General features: G+C 55.3%; 1 protein-coding gene across 4 annotated transcripts in view; it reads right to left on the reverse strand.

Moving 5' to 3' along the window:
• Window positions 1-3,220: 3,220 nt before the first annotated feature.
• The window catches only part of MLPH (melanophilin), a 47,516-nt gene continuing 32,757 nt past the window's right edge, over window positions 3,221-17,979 (reverse strand). For 2 of the 4 annotated variants that reach the window (XM_029225539.1, XM_029225536.1), the window contains 6 exons: window positions 15,257-15,463; window positions 14,864-15,019; window positions 13,384-13,476; window positions 10,858-10,915; window positions 10,280-10,380; window positions 3,221-8,783 (listed from right to left, as the gene is read on the reverse strand). In XM_029225539.1, coding sequence (XP_029081372.1) covers window positions 8,739-8,783; window positions 10,280-10,380; window positions 10,858-10,915; window positions 13,384-13,476; window positions 14,864-15,019; window positions 15,257-15,463 — 660 coding nt within the window. In that variant the 3' untranslated portion in view covers window positions 3,221-8,738. Of the gene's footprint in view, window positions 9,137-10,279; window positions 10,381-10,857; window positions 10,916-13,383; window positions 13,477-14,863; window positions 15,020-15,256; window positions 15,464-17,979 lie in introns of all 4 variants that reach the window. The other 2 variants (XM_029225538.1, XM_029225537.1) reach the window with 2 other exon arrangements.

The following is a 17,979-nucleotide window of genomic DNA, read 5'->3' on the forward strand; positions in this document are numbered from 1 at the left end:
GTGGAGTATTCAGTTGTTGGCAAAGCTGTTTCTGAGGTAGAGGGCTTCTGAAAATCCAAATTCTTGAGAAAATGTTAAAGCACTCATCTATAAATTAGAAAGCTGTTTTTGAAGTCTGAGTCGTGTGGAAAGTGAGGTCCCTGAGGCCTGAGTGGGATGAAGTTATACTGAGAGGTGGGTGGGCAGCAGTGGGGGTCCCTTCCTTCTCCAAGAGGCAGTGGCTCTGGGGACCTGACTCTGCATTTGGGATCTGCAGCAGCGCCTTGCTCATGGCTCCCAGTCAACTGGTTTCCAAGCTTCAAATGCGATGATGATGTGAGAAGCATTATGTACGCAGGAGCTGTGTATTGATCAGGGCTCTGCAGAGAAACAGAACCAATAAGGGGTGTGTGTGTGTGTGTGTGTGTGTGTGTGTGTGTGTGTGTGCGTGTGCGTGTTTTCAAGGAGAAAGAGAAAGGGAGAGAGCGGGATTTTATGGAATAGCCTCATGTGACTTTGGGCCTGGCAAGTCTGAAATCCTCAGGGCAGCCGGCAGCCTGGAGACGAGGGAAGAGTTGATTTTGCCACCGGAGTCCCAACGTAGTCTGCAGAACTCCCTCTTCCTCGGGAACCTCAATCTTTTTCCTCTTAAGGGCTTCAGCTGATTTGACAAGGCCCACCCACATTGTGGCATGTCTTCTGCTAATCTCGCCTGAAAGTCACCTTCACAGCAACATCTTGACTGGTGTTTGACTAAACATCTGGACTCCGCAGCCAGGCCAAGATGACGCGTAAAATTAACCATCACAGACTGCTGTGTTTGTGGTGATGGAGCAAACTACTTTCTCCAGTGTGACTATTTCCTTGGGATTCTGGGCCCAGGTGCCACTGAGCTGCGAGTGTGGGACTTGAGGGCTTGGCCCGTTTATTTACCTGAAAGGCTGCCTCTGGGCAGACTTTGCCGTAGATGTTTTCAGGGGAATCTGGTAGCATAAGATTCCTCAGGCTGGCCCTTTCCCGAGAAGCCATAGCTGTCAGGTAACTTCCGGAATGGACTTCACCTACTTACCCGTAAATTAACTTGCAGGAGTCTTGGCTAAAAGTTAATATGTGAATGGATGTCCGGAGGAATGAACAAGATTGCTGGTTGAGAGAGGATTCTGACTTTTGCTTTTCTTACCTTATTTTTTTAGCTTATCTATTTTTTCTGTTTTCTTCCCAATAAAGCATAAAGGCATCTCATAGGTAATAAAAATCCTTTATAAAAATAACTTTGGAGATACGGGCATTGTGAGTATGTTGAAAGGTTTCTTGGCTGCAGCCAGCAAGCTGAACGCAGAACGCCTGGTTGGCAGAGGCCAAGCACTAAGATTCCTAGCGCTCCTTCAGCGACGGGTTATTAGGCCCCAGCAAAGCAGCTTCTTCCTCACGGTGCTGCTGAGAAGTGAAAGTCCTTGGAACTTTCTGAAATGACGGTTTGGTATAAAATTGTAGAATTGCAGCTCTTTAACTCATGGTTGGCTTGGAGTTGATAAGACCAGGGAGGTGACCTGTGAAATCACACTCTTCCCTAAGGACTTGCAGGAGACTGGGCATCCTTTGGTGACCTGGGTGCTGGATGCTAGGTTATCTGGGCAGAATGATTTGTGCTGCCCACTCACAGCCCGCCTTTAACCGTGAAAGGTCTTTGGTAGATTCCTGCATTCAACTCCTCTTAATACTTTTTCTCTTTTCCGCCTTAAGGAGACTGACAGAGGAAAAGACTCTGGAGAAGTATTTTAAATACTGTTTAAATAGTGTCTTTCATGTCCACCCAGGGTCACAGTGAAGCCACTGGCTTCTCTTGCTTCCTGGTTGGAAGCAGGGGTATGGCTCTCTGTACACCAGGGCCACTGGTCCCTGACCTGTGTTCCGCTCCCAGGAGAGATGTCTCTGGAATGGCCATCTGGTAGAAAAAGAAACTCGGGAGAATTCTCTCAAACAGTGGAATTTATAAAGACTATTGGGAATTAGATGAAAAATCCCCTCTTATTAGATGCCCTGGGAGCCAGAAACACAGCTGCCAGTGTGGCTTCTGTGTCTCCTGGAAATACAGGGGTGCCTGACACCCAGCAAAGCACTTTGGAGTTGAACCTTGTTTTTTTTTTGTGGTGAGCAGGCCTCTCACTGTTGTGGCCTCTCCAGTTGCAGAGCACAGGCTCCGGACGCGCAGGCTTAGCGGCCATGGCTCACGGGCCCAGCCGCTCCACGGCATGTGGGATCTTCCCGGACCGGGGCACGAACCCATGTCCCCTGCATCGGCAGGCGGACTCTCAACCACTGCGCCACCAGGGAAGCCCCCTTGTTTTTTTTTTTTTTTTTAATTGCAGTATAATTGATTTACAATATTGTGTTAGTTTTAGGGGTACAGTAAAGTGATTCAGATACACACACACACACACACACACACACATCTTTTCCATTATAGGTTATTACAAAATATTGAATATAGTTCCCTGTGCTATGCAGTAGGCCTTTGTTTATCTATTTTATATGTAGTAGTGTATATCTGTTAATCACATACTCCTAATTTATCCCTTGCCCCCTTTCCCCTTTGGTAACCAAAACTTTGTTTTCTATGTCTTTGAGTCTGTTTCTGTTTTGTAGATAAGTTCACTTGTATCATGTTTTCTAGATTCCACATGGCATTTGTCTTTCTCTGTCTGGCTTACTTCACTTAGTATGAGAATCTCTAGGTCCACCCATGTTGCTGAGACTGACATTATTTCATTCTTTTTATGACTAATATTCCACTGTATGTATATATATGTGTGTGTATATATATATATATGTGCCACGTCTTCTTTATCCATTCATCTGTCGATGGACGTTTAGGTTGTTTCCATGTCTTGGCTATTGTAAATAGTGCTGCTGTGAACATAGGGGTGCGTGTATCTTTTCGAATTAGAGTTTTCATCTTGTCTGGATATATGCCCAGTAGTGGGATTGCTGGGTCATATGGTAGTTCTATTTTTAGTTTTTTAAGAAACCTCCTGACTATTCCCCATAGTGGCTGTACCAGTTTACATTCCCACCAACAGTGCAAGAGGGTTCGCTTTTCTCCACACCCTCTCTAGCATTTATTGTTTGTAGGTCTTTTGATGATGGCCATTCTGACTGGTGTGAGGTGATACCTCATTGTAGTTTTGATTTGCATTTCTCTAATAATTAGTGATGCTGAGCATCTTTTCATGTGCCTGTTGGCCACCTGTATGTCTTCTTTGCAGAAATGTCTATTTAAGTCTTCTGCAGATTTTTGGATTGGGCTGTGAGCCTTGGCTTTGAGCGAGAGATTGGATAGCAAGTCAAGAAGTGTCCTACGCAGAGGGCAGGAGACTCTGCGCCATGTCAGCCCTGGGGGACACGGGCTTGGCTCTGTCCCTGTGCCTGTCTGACTCCAAAGGAAGCCCCCTCCCTCATCTCGGGGATGAGCCTTGGGTCTCTGTCTGGACCGAGCCAACAGCGTCACCTGTGGCAAAGCCAGCAGAAGGTGGGCAGCTTGGGAGCCCTTTGAAATTACAGCCTCCCTTGCTCTGCCTGGCGAACTCCGGTCCTGCTCTGAGACTGTCCATGTGCCATCACTGTGTCACTGTATTGTCCTCACATCCTGCCACTCCTTGGAGGACAGGGGTGGAGCCAGGCCACCGCCTATCCTTAGGTCCGCACCCATCTGTGCCGCACAGCAGGAGCTCTAGGGACCCCCATCCACGTGGGTCCTGGCCAGAGACCCCTCGGTCCCCAGACAAGCTGGCACCAGCAGGGGTCCAAGGTGTGCCCGGAACCTTCCACCTGACCTTTCCCCTGCACCTTTCAATCCTTGGTCCTTTGCATATGAATGTTTACATACGTTACATGTCATTTAAATTCTACTCTTTATATTATCTTAGTTTTTCATTTATTTTTTCAATAGCATCCATGAACAAACACCACCCCTGGTCTGCTCTCACCCCAAACCCTGTAGCTTTTACAAAGGGGCCAAAAAGACACAACCACCAACCCCGAGAGAGCCTGGATTAGGGATGAAGAGCTGGGGTGGTGAGTAAGTGTGCTCTCAAGAGTCTGCCGGGGCTGAGGGCGGTGAGGCTGCTGTGAGGAGGGTCCCCGAGGACTCCGGGAGAGCACACCAGTCACGTGACGATGTCCTGGGGGAGGCACGGGGGGTGGGGGGAAATCTGCAATTTATTGGACACCCTCATATGGCAGAAAAAGCATCCCCTTTGGTGTTCCTGTAGTCCTGAGTCTGAATCCGCCTTCGCGCTACTAGCTTGGGCAAGTCTTAGGACCTTCGTGGAATTTCTATTTTCTCATTCAGAAGGCAAGCTGCTGGCACCTACCTTGCAGGGCTGTTGTGTGGATTAGAGATCGTGACCCCTTTCGTGGCTTGGGGTCTGAATATGTCACGTCTCTAGTTTTCCTGATTAGTCATTTATGTTCTCACCAGTCCTTGTCTTCAGCATCCCTCCCACATCCCAGAAAACAACAAGAGCTCTGGGGCTCCCTCAGCCTCAAAAGCTCAGCCCTGTTTCCGAAGGCCAGGTGGGAGGGGTGCACGGCTGTGGCTGCTGCCACCAGTGTCCCCGCTGGGAACCCGCAGTCTGGCGGCGTGTGTCCCTCGCTGGGGTGGTGCCCAGGCTGCTGTGGACGCCACGGGTGCAGGGCGGCCTTGACCTTGGGCTCGCATCACTGCTCAGTGAGGTCATGGGCCTGGCTCTCGATCCTGAAGCATTTCCACTGCGTCCGGGCGCTGGGCCCCGGGTGTCCGGTCACGGCCACTCGCTGCCCGGGCACAGACCTCCTCCCCGCCTCCTTCCCTAAACTGGCACTACTGGAGGTTTCCTTGCACAGAGTGGGTCCTCTGGCCTTGAGTGGGGAGGGAAGGAAAGAACTCGAGGGAAAGTCCCACGAGGGCTGGGGGACAAGGTGAGGCAGGCGATGCCACCGGGACGGAACGGGGGAGGCCGGGTGTCCGTGCCCCCCAGCTCTCAGGGGTGAGGTGTGAGTGTGGCCAGGCTGCGGGCAGAGTCCCACGGTCTCTGTGGAGGCTGAGCCCCGAGGGGCAGGGGACCCATCCTGTTTGCTCCATACTCTCTTTTTGGGGCTCTGGAAGGGGGTTCCACTGACTGGTTTCTGTAAACAGAAGATTTCCTAGTGTGACAACAGTGGGTTGAATGGTGGCTCCCGAAACTGACATCGCCATCCCAACTCCCGGAACCTGAGAATGTGACCTTATTGGGAACAGGGGCTTTGCTCAGGTAACAGGAGGGGATTGTCCTGGACAGTCCAGCTGGGCCCTAAATCCGGTGACAAGTGTCCTTGTGAGAGAAAGGCAGAGGGAGGAGACGACACAGAGAAGACGACAGACAGACGAGGAGACGACACCGACTCTCCACGACACTCCACACGTGTGGAGGTAGGTGGAGGCTGGAGGGATGCGGCCACAAGCCTCGGACCATTGGAGCCCCCAGGACCTGGAAGAAGCCAAGGCCAGTTTCTCCCAGAGCTTCTGGAAGGAGTGTGGCCCTGCACACACCTTGATTTTGGACTTCCGGCCCCTGTGAGAGAGCACATTTCTGCTGCTTGAAGCAGCCCAGGCTGTAGTAACCTGTTCAAGCAGCCGCAGGGCCCATCGAGGTCAGGCTGCGGGCGGCGCCCGATCCCAAGACACAGCGCACTCGGTTTCTGCCAAGATGGTGAGTTAACGTGAGGCGCTGGCTCCGTTCACCGAACAAAATCTGCAGAAACTATTGAGTAAGAGAACAAACAATCCTAGGCTTTGAGAAGGGCCCTCGGGGAGGCCGAGAGCCGCTTGGGATGGAAGGTTTGGGGCACTGGTGGCAGCAGCTGGGGTGGAGGGAGACTGGGGTGAAGATAAAGGGGACAAACATCGTCTGGTCCTTCCACGCTGCTCGGCACTGCCTGGGGACGATCCTTGCCAACCCTTCGAGACCAAGGTCAAGGCAGTCCTGCACCTGTGGGGTCCGCAGCCTGGACCAGGGGTCAGCACAGATTTTCCATAAAGAACCAGACAGGAAATATTCGGGTTTGTAGCACAAAAGCAACCACAGACACAAGGAAGCATATGGACCTGGCCAGACTTGCTGACCCGGCCTGGACCGCTGGAGTCGGCGGCCTCGGGAGGAAGCAAGGGCGGAGGAGCTTCGGAGAAGAGAGAAGGGCTGCCCTGCCTGGACATTGTCGCTCCAAACCCGGCCCCAGGCTGGGGAGCTGTCTCCTCTCAAGGTTCCCAGGGGCTCAAAGGAGAAGGCAAAGGGGGCCGGCAGTGGGGTTCATGGTGACCATCCTGATGCCCTGGGCTGCCCAGGCACGGCTGACAGAGCAGCCAGTACTCCCAGGGGACATGAGTCCTCAAGTCACAACGATGGTCTCAAGAGAGCAATAACACACTGGACCACTCGTAACACTGGCAACAAAAGCACAGCATCCATGCAACACCACAGGGTTGTAAGATAAGCACGACGAGGTGACAGGGGTGACAGGGGGTACGAGGCATGTGAAGCCAGGTCTGACATCCTGGAAATAACCGAGTGGACATTTGGCATAAAAATATACCCCAAATAAGGGACACAGCCGCTGATGGGACGGAAGGGTTGGGGCATACGCAGAAGTCAGAGTCGCCAGCTTTTCCCGACAGAATGTGAGGTTAAAGAGAGGGTAAAGCCTTGGCCGGAGCCCCTGGGAGCACGGAGTTGACCTGAGTGGATGCAGCAGGGTTTGGGGGTAAGATGGGAGTTCAGTAGGATGGGCTGACTTTGAGATGCCAGAGGAAGAGGCAGCTGGTCTGTGGTGGGGACCTCGGGGGGTCTGGACTGCAATCCAGCCACAGGTGCCTAAAGCCGTGGGACCTGATGGGGATGGAAGGGAGATTCGACATCAAGGGGCCGAGAGGGGCTGAGGAACCAGCGCAGGAGCTGGGAGAATTCACATCCTCGGCACCCCGGCCGCTGCCCACAAGATGGGTGCAGGTCCCTGGGCCATGCACACCGTCCGGGGCCTCTGCAGTGCTGCCGAGGGAATGAAAGAGTGAGTGTAGCCCTGACCCTAATCGGAGACCCCAGCGAGAGGCCTTCTGAAGGAGGGACAAACGTGCTTCCAGGTTGGAAGCTCTCTGAACTCAAGTTAGCAACGGACCTAAGTGGCCACTAAGGTTCTGGGGCACAAAGCCTCACGTGCCTGTTGCATCACACCCAGGGCTGTGCTGCAGGCCAACCGGGACTGCTTCTTCCTTGACGCTAGGAACTCACACTGACTTTAGTTTACTCTGTGAATAAGGAGGGGTGTACGGAAACAAGGATTGATCCTCTTTGGCTTACTGGAATCCTTTAATCATTTTCAGCGTTGAATTAGCTGACTATTTCAAGCAGCTTTCATTCTGAGAGGGAGTTTCGGAGCCATCTTTTCTGCAAATCCCAGCACAACCTGAAGCCTAGTCATTCAGATCAACTCAGATGCTGATTCTGAAAAGCGCACTGGAGCTGCCACGGGCCAGCCCGTCGATGACACGGTCTCTGTGGTGACCGTGATGCTATAGGCTCAGTGGAAACGCAAATGGAGCTCGTGATGCAGAATCTGTAAACCATAGGTGGGGCTGTGTCCACAGTCAGTCTTCGTATCAAAGGCTCTTGGGCATCATTTATTCACCTCTTCTTTCAGTTACCACAGAACACAGACACCAAACCACTTGAGAGAGCAAACTTAAAGCTGACCCAGTCCCTCTGGAACGTATCAGAGGATCACAGGGGAGGCTGCCTCACACTCGGGGCTCTGTTCCCTCCTCTGCAAAATGCGCTGTTCTGAGGACTCAATAAGCCAGTCCCTCTGAAGCACACAGCCGTGCTCAGCGAGGGGAGACAGGGTTACTGTGCTCAAGGCAGCTGTGGAGGGGGTCCCAGCGGGCTCCCCTTCAAGCTGGATGAGCCACACAGACACCCAGACTGTCCGAGGCTGAGCAGGACTTGGAGATCCTCTGCAGACCGACGGCAAGTGGCCTCCTGGATTCCACCGCAGCGAGTGGCAGTGCCAGGCTGGGCCCCGCCGGTCCAGACTCCGCCAGTGCCTCCCGGCAGGCGGTCTGCACCTGCACCCGGGCTTTGAGCAAGTGCTCACTTGCTGCCGCTGGCATGCTCTGTCCTCGACCACGGTGTCCTTTCTCCCAGCCTGTGCTTCACAGGCTGGGAACTTGCAGACTAGGTGTGTTTGTGTGAGGAGATGCGGGGGTCTATCCCTCCCTCTTATTCAGACGGACATGAGCTCAGTGACTTGTCCTGACGTCCAGTAGCACCCACACACCTGCCCTGGCTCCGACAGACACAGTCAGGAGTGTACAGATGGCTGGTGCGGTCACTGAGTCACCCCTTTTCCATTCTGGTCATGAAAGCAGCATAAGAAAGCCAGCAGTGAAAGGGGTAGAAGATCACTGAACAAGAGCTTCTTTGTGTCCTTCAGAAAGCTTAAACCCTAAAGGAAAGACGCGTCAGCTTAGGTGTTTCTCACGGATCAGATCAGGTGGGCAGGGGCGGCCTTGGAGGTCATCAAAGAACGTGGGTGAAGAGCTGACGGGCTGAGAACCGCTGTCAGCCCACGGATGGGGTTTCTTCTCGTTCCTCCACTGGGCTGCGTGCATTGGAAAACGCGGGGCAGGTGGAGGGACACGGAGGCCGAGGTGGAGGGAAAGGACCGGCGCCACTCCTGCTCTGTCCCGTTCAGACGAACCTCCCGTTTAAGGGCTGGTGGGTCATCACGGGCTTCTATGAACACACATGGACACGTCAGCACGCACAGGTGGGTACGCACACAGATACACGGGTGAGAGCACACGCACACTCATGCAGGCGTGGGCACAGAAATACACGGGCAAGCACAGAGGAACATGTAAACACACAGGTGTGCACACATGTAGACATGCACTTAGCTATATGACTGTGCATACATAAAAACACACACGGCACATACACAGACACACACACACGGGAGAGCACACAGATGCGCACGTGGGCTTGCTGGTCAGGAGGCATCAGTCAACCCCCTGCCAGGTTTTTCTTACTCAATCTCTTTCTGCCTGTTTCCCCAGCTATGGGTCAATGACACCGGCCCTCACCGGCTGTAAGGACAGAAAGTATATGACAATCTAAAGCTCTGAAGCACGGAAGGTGCGTTCTAATTTGAAAGCACGTAGACTTTCAAGCCCCCGCTGGTGATTTCTTATCGCCCGCCATCAGCCCCTGGGGATGGCCACGCTCTGGCCACGGTCCAGGCGGCCTCTTCCGGGCTCAGGTGGGGCCTGGCAGGGAGCCTCTGCCCTCTGTCCTTTCCTGTCGTCTGGGGTGGCCTAACGCTGGCTGTCTCGGACACGTGTGCCCCATCTCCCCGTCTGCCGACACAAGGCTCGCACACAGTCATCAGCAATGAGTACTGTGAGATACTTTGAAATCCCGATTAAAAACGGAGTTTGTGGAAAGAACAGAGCAGTCGCTCCGTCTTCCTGGACAGCGAAGCCGTCGACTCAGACTCTCGTAACCGGCATGAAGTCAGAATGACTGCTGGGTGGTCGCAGTGTGGACAGCTGTGGGGATGGGGGTGTTTGCACCCTGACGTTGGCCACTGAGACCTCATGCCCACCCCTGGGACATGGGCATGACTCTGGGGTCCCTAGAGGTCAGCTGTCTCTCGCCGTTGCAGCCCTGCGTCTGTGAAGTGCCGTGGGCACTCCAGGCAGCTGACACGCCCATCAGAAAAGCTGGTGCTTTCACCAGGCTCTCGTGCGGCTGGAAACACCAAGGACCATGGTGCCAGAGAAGGGTCTGCAAGGTGCACTTCTGTAGGCATCAAGGCCATGACCCCGCTGGTCCAGCCTGATGTCCCCTGGGCTTTGGGAGGCACCTCATGTTCTTTCTGCAGAGAGCCCTCTCCCACGGAAGTCGGGGGACAGCCTTGACCCCGGCACCTGCACAGGTGGTTCAGCTGAATGACCTTTACAGCGCTGGGTGGGCAGGTGGGGCTGTGTGGGGAGTCCTCACTGCCTCATGCGCTGTCCCCGTCCCCAAGCCCAGAGCCCCCCAGGGCTGGGCGACCCCATCACTGGTACACTGTGTACCTTTAAGAAATGTTTCTGATTTTCCTTTAGACCTTTTGCTGATTTTACTATTCCTGTTAGTGTACCCCAATTCTTTACTTTGAAAACTTAGTATCAACATGTCAATCTGAGAGAATTTTAAAGCCACCTCAGTGAAAAGCGAAAACTTACCGCAACGCTGTGGCTGGCGGTTCCCTTCTTGCCACTGGGGTTTCTCTGTGTCAGGGATCCGCGGGACACGGATTTCCGATCGAAGGAGTCATCATCTTTGTCTTTGAGGAAAACAGGAGGGGGGTGCTTATTAACAACAAACTTACCCCAAACAAGTGTCTTTGCTTCCTAAGAAATTTTAAAAGGAGCATAAAAACAAATGCGCCATTCAGGATGAAGCTGATGTCCTCGTCACCGCCAAGACATCAAGGTAGGCTAATGACGTCCTGTGCTCTAGAAGGTGGGGAGCTTTGCACCATTATTAGGACGATTTACATCACAGGACAAGGAAACCACCGCTGCCACCACCATCAACACCCTTATGTGCTTCAGGCAGCAAATTCCAGGTATCCAGACACCACGTCACTGCAACGGTCCCTGAGGGTGGCCCGAGGGCACTGGAGTGTCCTTCGGGCATCAGTGGCATGACATGCCGGGTCCCACGGGTTACGTAGAAATATGGGGCCCCGACTGGCCATTTTCATGCCCCTGAGCTCACCTCCCAGGCCTGGGGGACGAGGGAAGCAGGTGACTCTTACCTTGACTTCTGGGGTAATCACTGAGCTTTCTCCTCACAAGATAGGGTGCAGCCACCACCTGGAAGAAAGAAGCCGTCTCTGGGCGTCAGTACCTTGCTGTAATTGTTAGGAACACCGGGGAGCTAGGTTTGGATTTCTCATCATTCCTGCAGATTCGGATTAATCAGGGCAACTCTCTTCTGTTCCTGGGCAAAATTTGAACTTTTAACAATATTAAAATGCACGCTCTCAATACATTACGCGACAAATGCCGGAATATGAAAGAGCTGCTTAGCTTTCAGAGAACTGCAGCCTTGGGTGGGTACAGCGGAAAAGCCCAAGTTCCAGCCCCACAGACGGGTTCAAATCCTATCGCTACCCCTCACCACCGTGACAAGGACGATTTACATCTTCTCTCCGAACTGTCTCCTCATCTGGAAAATGGGCCAGCAGCCCCTGTACAGGATATTGGAAGATTAACTGTACCTAATACATTCTCAGTGCCCCATGGCGGCTGGGTCCCCCACCTTTCTTTCCCTGCCCCTTTCCTGTTGCTCATCTCTCTGCTCTGGGCTAATTCATTCGCTGTTTTGCCTCTTCAGGGGGGAAGCTGAGAGCAAAACGGCCTGACTCCCTGGAAGTCCTGCCAACGCCTGACTCCCTGCGATTCAGCCTGGCTGGTTTTGTGGGCTGTACCAGGAGGCTGGCTGCAGACACGTTCAGGCTGGGCTTCCCGGGACAGGTCAGGGAAGACCACAGCCCCGAGAAGAGGGTCAGGGTGGGGCTGGGAGGCCGGACTGAGACCGCCTGTCGCTGGTCTGTGTGGTCTCAATCCAGTATGTCTACCTCCCCCACCCTCAGGCTCCACATTGGTGCAACAGGGGCGATATCCACACCTGCTTACCAGGTTTTTTGAACATCAAATGGAAGGATGGAAAAAAAATACCGTTTTTAACTATGAAGAGCTACCCACTGCTGTTGTCACGAGAAGCACAAACGACTAGGTGCTCATTACAGCTCACAAGGGGCGTATCAGGCAGCAGGCAGGACCCGGAGCAGACGGCCTGCTCTGTGCGTCCCGCCCATACCCCACGTCCATCCTTGTGCCGTTTCGCACACACTGGCTCCCGTGCTTCGCTCCCACGGCCGGGACCCGCGGCTCCCAGGGGAGGCCCGTCCCCGGGCCCTGGAGCCTGCTGTGTCTGTGAATGTTCGTCACCCAGGACAGGGGGGCGTGGGGGGCAGTACATGCCCAGCACCCGGCCCCTGTGATGTGCACTGTCTCCAGGGCTCTGTGTTCCTCTCAGCCAGTTCCCCTGCCTGGGGTCTGCCCGTCTCCTTCCCCTCTGCCCTCTGCCCTCTGTCCCACCCTCCCACTCCCCTGGCTGGGCTTTCCTGGATTTTCCCCGACAGACACCCTATGGGGAGACCAGCCTGTGAGACTTGCCAGGTTTCTAAAGTCCCAATGTTTCAGCTCCACCCGCCCCACCCCCCACCCCGCCGCCTCCTCCGTACTTGTCATGCTTCTGGAAAAGTCGGGCCAACCGTTTACCCGCTTCCAGCCTCTCGAGCTTGGATGTAGTAACACATACCTTGACCTCATCCGAAGGGTCTGCTTTCAGATCCTTAGGACTCTGGCCCAACTTCCCAACAAGCTGGGGAAGAAATATCTGGAGAACAGGGAAGGAGCCTGTGCTTATGACTGCTCGTCTGACCTCCTGCCACAGGGCGGGCGGGCAGGACACACGGACGGTGTTCTCTGTAGTCCTCGGTCTGGAAGGCCGGGACGGCACGGCAACACCCACAGAGCACACACCACTCCAGGGCTCTGCGCCCAGGGCTGCTGGGTTTAGCAGATTAAAGTACAGAACGCCCAGTTGGCTTTGAACTTCAGATAAACAATGATTAAATTTTTTTAGTATAAGTATGTCCCAAATATTGCACGGGGTATACTTATACTAGAAGATGACTTGCTGTGAATCTGAAATTCAGGTTTGATTGGGCATCCCGGCAGCCGCATCTGGGACTCCCCTAAGAGCATTTATCATCCTTCTGCCAGATTTCCTCATACTGTGATCTGTCTGGAGACTCCCGACTTGAATCGGGGGGAAGGATGTTGGTCTCAGGTCTCTGTCGTGGGCAGGTCCCCATCCTGCTACTGTCACACCCCCCTTGCAACAGCGCTTTTATGAAGGCCACCAACACGAGGTGCTGTCCAGCTCGCTTCCTTTGGACTTTAAAGTGTGTGTGTGTGTGTGTGTGTGTGTGTGTGTGTGTGTGCGTGTACCACGTGGCTGTGTTTCCAATTCTCATGCAGGAGCTGACGGTCCCCCCATATAGCACTCTTCCGTTAGAAACAACACTAGCAAACGAAAAGGAATCCCAGCGCAGCCCACAGGTCACTGATTGCAGGAACACGAGGCTGGCAGATTAAGGAGGAGGGCGGTGGCTGCCCCTGGGGCTCTCGCTGCCAGGCCCTGGGCTGCCTTGTGCTCCTGGCCAGGGCTCCAGGCACGACCCCCAGGGCCCTGCGGCCCCTCCACTCACCGGGAGGCTGGATTTCTTCCGGGGCTTTGCCGAGGTCCTCACAGTGAGCCCTGCAGCCTGCAAGGCTGCAATCCTGTACTCGATATCTGAAACCTGAGGGAACCACAGACAGACAGACAGACAGATGTCACTTGGATGTCCTTTCATCGTCACAGGACAGGAGGAGCTGCTGCCCCCGATTCACCGATTTCATCATGCTTCCCCTAAGATGGGTGACCCGCCCAGGGCCACTTCCTGGGCGCCCCATTTCCATCCGTCTTCCATGGTTGTCGGGAGGGTCACCCCCAAGCGGGGGAGGGGCTCCATACATTTTCTGGGGGCTCATCCATGAGGGATTGAGGGAGGGGTAGTGACGGGGGGAGAGCTGAAGGCAGAAGCTTCTGGGAACACGAACCGGGCCCCCTTCAGGTCCGTCCAGATCCCTCCCACAGCCCCAAACCCTTCTCACAGTCCTTGGGGCTCTCTGGAATCTGCTCTCCTCCCAGACACTCCCCTTCTCATTCCCTGGGCTCTGGCGCAGGGCTCCACTGCGGATCCCCGAACACGCCAAATTCGACACCGCCTCGGGGCCTTCGCCCGGGCTGCCTTCTTGTATTATCTCTTCCCGACCACCCTTCGAGGCAGCCCCATCTGAGCGCTCCCTGGGGCTACCTTCTCCTCAGTCTCGTGGACTTGTTCTCTGTCTCCTCCCACTAGAAGCACAAGCTCCAGGAACGCAGGGGCTTGGTCTGAGGTGCTCATAGCTGCATCTTTTGTGTCTACACAATGCCCACCGTACTTGGGATCCCGACTGAGAACTGTTGGCTCCATAGGAAGGAATAAATGAATGCAAAGTTCTCAGGCTCACTTGCGCCCCCTAAGGTGCACGGCCTGGGGATGCGCCCCTTCTTCCTTGGGGACGGAAGGGCACTTGCTGAAGAGAAAAGAAGCTGGAATGAATGGACAGTGGGTGCTGGGTCCCCTGCACTCAGACGGGCAGACCTCCTCTCCTCTGGGGTCAGCAGGGGGAGGGCAGAGCAGAGCCCAATCACCTTGACTGTCTCTGGGAGACCCTGGCTCTGTCCTTTGACCTTTGCACACCACTAACACACCTCCTACCCTAACTCAAGCCCGGGACCCAAGTTTACAGGATGACCCTCGGTCAGAGTCTGGTCCTGAGCCCCGGGGCTGTCCTAAAATCTAAGTCTGCTTCTGGAGAAGCCCTCCTCACGGCGCAGGGAGGGCGAGTGCCAGCATCTTCCTTCCGTGGCTGAAAACGCCACCTGTCTCTTGCCAGCCTAAAAGGGAGATGGGCAGGGGTGGGGTGCAGGGCGTGGCGTGGAGAGTGATTCCACGGAAAGCCCCAGGAGCCTGTCCTGGAGCCGACAACGTGGGCTCCCTATGTGTGAGCCCTTCGGGGGGCTGACCACCCTTGCCAGGCCTCCAGGGCCCCCACTATCTATCTGGGCGAGCCGCCTGCTCCCGGGGCCGCCGGAGCTACCTCGCTCTCTGTCCGCTGCACCTGAGAGGCCGTGGCGGCCACTCTGTCCTCCAGCTGCGACAGCTCCTCGTCTGTGGTCCTGCTGGGCTGCATGGGGTCCTGGGGGCCCCGGGCCCCCTTCTCCCGGCTGGGCGTTTGGCCTGCAGCCGTGCACACCTAGAAGAGGGAAGCGCCGCACGTGACCACCAGCGGGGGAGACTGCAGGGCTCGCCCCAACGCACGTCCCATCCTGAAGGTGCCCCTTTCGCTACGCCAGGAGCTGCCTGGCCAGCCGGGCAGCCCGCGGTGGGGCGCCGTGTGCAGCTGGGGCCAGGCCGCTGGCTCAGGCACAAGCTGTTGACCCCTGGCCCCGCCTCCGAGTGTGTGCTGCTGAGGTCGCTCAGGCAGCCTCACCTCCGGGGCGGCCCCGGGGGGGTCCCCGATGGGGGCGCTGCTGCCCTCCTCCTCGGATGAGGCCCGCTGGTCACCGGGGCGGCTGATCAAGGCCTCCAGTCTTCTCTTTAGGGCCGCCTCTTCCATGTCGGCACCTGTGGGCTTGCTGCCAACTGGACACTGAGATGGACGAGTGGCTGATCTCAGCCGGTCGGTCACGTGGAAGCGCTGAAAGCAGAAGCAGGGCTCTGGAAAGCACCTGCCCCCAGCACCCTGGGGGCTTGGCCAGAGCTGCGGTCTCATCTACGCCCCACACGAGCTCGGCCAAGGGGCCCGCGCCACCTGTCCTCCAGAACCAGGCCCCGAAGGGTGGGATGTTCCTGGCGATCCTAACAGCACCCAGGCCACCTGAGACGCACCCTTTTTCTTCTCTCTGTTCCCACACTGGGTCCCCAAGCCACTTCCTAGGGTTTAAGCATCCTTATGGTGCCAAACCAAGACCTCAACCCGGGCTGTCTGCATCTGCCAATTGAGGCTACGGGGTGCTGACAAGTCTGTTCTCAGGGTTTTTCTCGGTCCCCCCGTGATAAGACTGAAGTACACGATGGCCGTGTGGCCTCAGCATCACCCGAGGGCTCAGGGGTGGGTCCTGAACTTGCATAAACGCTACAGCATTCATGTCCACTGTCCATGCTATGTCTCTGTGTACCAGGCTCTGTGTCCACGGTCTCACCCACGAGCCTCCTGTCGGCTTTGCAAAGGAATCATACTCCTAGACGCTGGTCTGGAGCTGACTGAGAAGTGTCTACAGTGTATTTGTGACTCTTGGAAAACTGCAAAGTTGTGTGAACCTCTCAGTGATGTTTTCCATGACAGTGAGTAGCACCCTTTACCACTCACCCCTTCCTGAATCTAGAGCCAGGGAAGTTTGCCACCCAGGGTGGACTTGGATGAGATTCATACAACCCAGAATATCTATTTATCTGCCTTGGCTGGTGAGAAACTCAGAGCTAAACAGTGCTCATTTCTGGAAATCTCTTCTCCAGAGTTTAGCTAGGCCTCTGTTTCTTGAAATTATTTTTCAGGGTTGTATTCTTTTTTTTTTTTTCGTTACGCGGGCCTCTCACTGCTGTGGCCTCTCCCGTTGCGGAGCACAGGCTCCGGATGCGCAGGCCCAGCAACCATGGCTCATGGGCCCAGCTGCTCCGCGGCATGTGGGATCCTCCCGGACCAGGGCACGAACCCGTGTCCCCTGCATTGGCAGGTGGACTCTCAACCACTGCACCACCAGGGAGGCCCCAGGGTTGTATTCTTTGGTCATAATTTTCTAAGTCTCTAGAAGGGGGTGGGAGTCCCTCATTGATTCCAGCTCTTACCCTAATTCTACAGGTGGGGAAAGGATGCTCAGAGCCCCTCCTTTGCCCGGCCTCACTCAGTAAGCATCATACCAGGGCCTAGACTGCAGTAAGCTCTGGCTGCTACCCGTTCCTGCACTCTGGCCAGCGGTTCACTGAGCAGCTATTTGTTTCGTCTGCCTGTGGACACGAGCTTCATGTGAAGGGATTTAGTGTGTCGGTTTTAAGAAGTGACCAGAGTCATGTGAAAAAAACAGAAAAATGGCCAAATTATCCCAACAGCCCTTTACAGCCAAAATGACTTGCGAGGGGGTAATGAGATTTAAAAGTTAAGGGCGGGGACTTCCCTGGTAGCAAAGTGGTTAAGAATCCACCTGCCAATGCAGGGGACACGGGTTTGATCCCTGGCCCGGGAAGATCCCACATACCGTGGAGCCACTAAGCCCGTGCGCCACAACTACTGAGCCTGCGCTCTAGAGCCCGTGCACCACAGCTACTGAAGCCCGTGTGCCCAGAGCCCGTGCTCCCAACAAGAGAAGCCACAGCAATGAGAAGATGGCGCACTGCAACAAAGAGTAGCCCCCACTCGCCGCAACTAGCGAAAGCCCGCGCACAGCAACGAAGACCCAACACAGCCAAAAAAAAAAAGTTCAGGGCAATTCCATCCCGCAGAGCTTGCTCAGGCCAAAACTCCTGGTGTCATCTGACCCCTCTCTTTCTCTCATCCTGAATCCATCCCCGCTGGCTCTGCCTTCAACAGGTACCCAGGGTCCACCTCCCATCACCTCTGCTGCCCTGCCTGGTTCAGCCGCCACCTTGTCCTGCCTGGACAATCCACCAGCCTCTTAACTGGCCTCCTGTTTCCACAGCCTGTTCTCAGTTTGCCAGGCAGAGGGCTCCCTGGGGGTCGGCGGGGGGACGTGAGCAGGGAGGCCGGTCGCTCATTGACTCACTGGCTGCCTCCCCTTCGGTCCACAAAGCAGACGTCAGAGTGTGAGGTGAGGGTCCCCCCAGGACCGCCTTCCGGGACTCTGAGATCTCCCTCCCCGTCCCTTCCTTCGGGGAGTGAGTCACCCGCTGACGCTGCTGCTGGGAGGGGGGCTTCCGCACCACGACGTCACTCACACCCACAGTGCCCGTCGGGCCGCCTTCCGGCCCCTCGGCCCCGGGTGCTCCTGGCAAGCAGAGGGCAGTGCTGGCTATCACTTAATTTTCTCTGTGAATGGAACCAACAGCCTCGCAGACGAGTGCCAAGGGCTGGAGTGAGCTGACGGGGAAGCGGCACGTCTACTGGGACGCCTTTCTACAGGCTCCCAATTTCCTGAAGATGCTCAAAAAGCAAATCTCCTCAGAGGCCACAACGGGTGAAGAGAACCCCTGTGACGTTCG

The sequence above is a fragment of the Monodon monoceros genome, unplaced genomic scaffold, assembly GCF_005190385.1.
Source record: "Monodon monoceros isolate NGI ecotype Baffin Bay Population unplaced genomic scaffold, NGI_Narwhal_1 Super_Scaffold_16, whole genome shotgun sequence".
Classification (NCBI taxonomy): domain Eukaryota; kingdom Metazoa; phylum Chordata; class Mammalia; order Artiodactyla; family Monodontidae; genus Monodon; species Monodon monoceros.